At 39.8% G+C, this 1,394-nt stretch overlaps 1 protein-coding gene across 2 annotated transcripts in view; it reads right to left on the bottom strand.

The window, feature by feature from the left end:
* Positions 1 to 934, bottom strand: part of rnf17 (ring finger protein 17) — a 60,335-nt gene extending 59,401 nt beyond the window's left edge. For both annotated transcript variants that reach the window (XM_046054631.1, XM_046054632.1), the window contains exon 1: positions 575 to 934. In XM_046054631.1, the coding sequence (XP_045910587.1) occupies positions 575 to 641 (67 nt within the window). In that variant the 5' untranslated portion in view covers positions 642 to 934. The remainder of the gene's footprint in view (positions 1 to 574) is intronic.
* Between the last annotated feature and the right edge of the window lie 460 nt (positions 935 to 1,394).

Here is a 1,394-nt window from a genome sequence, read left to right as displayed (position 1 = left end):
TTTTTTTTTTTTTAATACTAATAGCCACTTGAAAAGTTCAACAAAGCAGGACCTGGCGGTGGAGTTGATGTTAATGATCTGTCTGACAGTTACTCAAACTTTTGAGGGACTTTCTCTACCTAGTTCTGCTAAGTTGACATATTAGACTGAGTGAACACCAAAGTTGCACTTTATTTGGTCAACTAAAATATTTAATAGCGAAACATATCTTATGTCGAGATGGCGCGACATTTGCAGGCTCTTCGGTTCAGCACACTCCATTTAGGTAAGCTAATAATGCTAATTACCACACCCTGGGAGAATAAAACAGCATATAAAGTCAAAGTTATTTCAAAATCAGTGGATTATATGATTAGATGTTTTTAACATGTTTAAGTCGTGTGTATAGATAATTATACCAATTTTATTACGTTCAAAGATCTGTCAGCACACCTGCCTGTTACATTAGCTAGCTACAGCCACCTGCTTGCTAGCTAGCAGACGGACTTCTTTTAGCTAACGATAACTCAATTTACCATAAAACACGGTATAACTGGAGCATTAAACTGTAAGAAAGGAGATGTAACTATCTTACCAGGCAAAATGAACGCCTCTCCACACGACCTGCAAATTGCCGCGCTGGGGTTTCCCCCACTGTCCATCTTCAATGTCTTGATCAAAACGCTTTCCTTCCTCTCAAACACGAACGTGCAGTCGGGTTTCTTTGTCACGTGACCATGCAGGTGCGTTGAGTGCCCAAGGAGTTTAATTAAATAATGAATTATTATTCCCGTTTAGGTTGCCTTTAATAGTTCCTTCAAATTGTTGTAGGTCTGATCACCGAACAATTTTCATCTCATCTCAACAGTAAACATTTTGGGTTTATTTTAAGCCACTAAATCTATGCTAAACCCTGATGTGTTGGCATTATTTAAAGCCAGATCTCGACACAATAGAAGCATTTGGCAGGGGTGTGGAGAGTGAATGAAAACTAGTCAGAAAGTGGGCGGGGATGTTAAAATGGATAGCTAAAAATAATTGTTAAATAAGTTTAACAAATACAAACTTGACAAAAAGACAACTGATAAAAGAGACCAAGCCTCCTGGTTCGAATTACGGGGGGGATTGGGGGGGTCTGACCCCCCTAGTTAAGGCTTGGACTCGCCCAAAAGAGGAAAAACCAACAATTCAGGGGGTCTTTCTTATCTGTTTTTGTAAATATTACAACATATTTCCCATGCTCATGCCTTATATTCAAGAATCTTGAAATACGATTTCAGACACCCCTAAAACGGACCGTACCATTTCCTAACATTGTCGTTAGTTGAAAGTCTTGTCTGTCTGCATCACTCGCAGCCCAGCTGCTCCAGTCCTGTGCATCACACTCTAATGGAGACGCAGCAGGTTAATGTCAG

Source organism: Micropterus dolomieu, linkage group LG07 (genome assembly GCF_021292245.1).
Source record: "Micropterus dolomieu isolate WLL.071019.BEF.003 ecotype Adirondacks linkage group LG07, ASM2129224v1, whole genome shotgun sequence".
Lineage (NCBI taxonomy): Eukaryota > Metazoa > Chordata > Actinopteri > Centrarchiformes > Centrarchidae > Micropterus > Micropterus dolomieu.
Note: the sequence above shows the minus strand (reverse complement) of the source record. Positions and strands in the feature narration are given on the sequence as shown.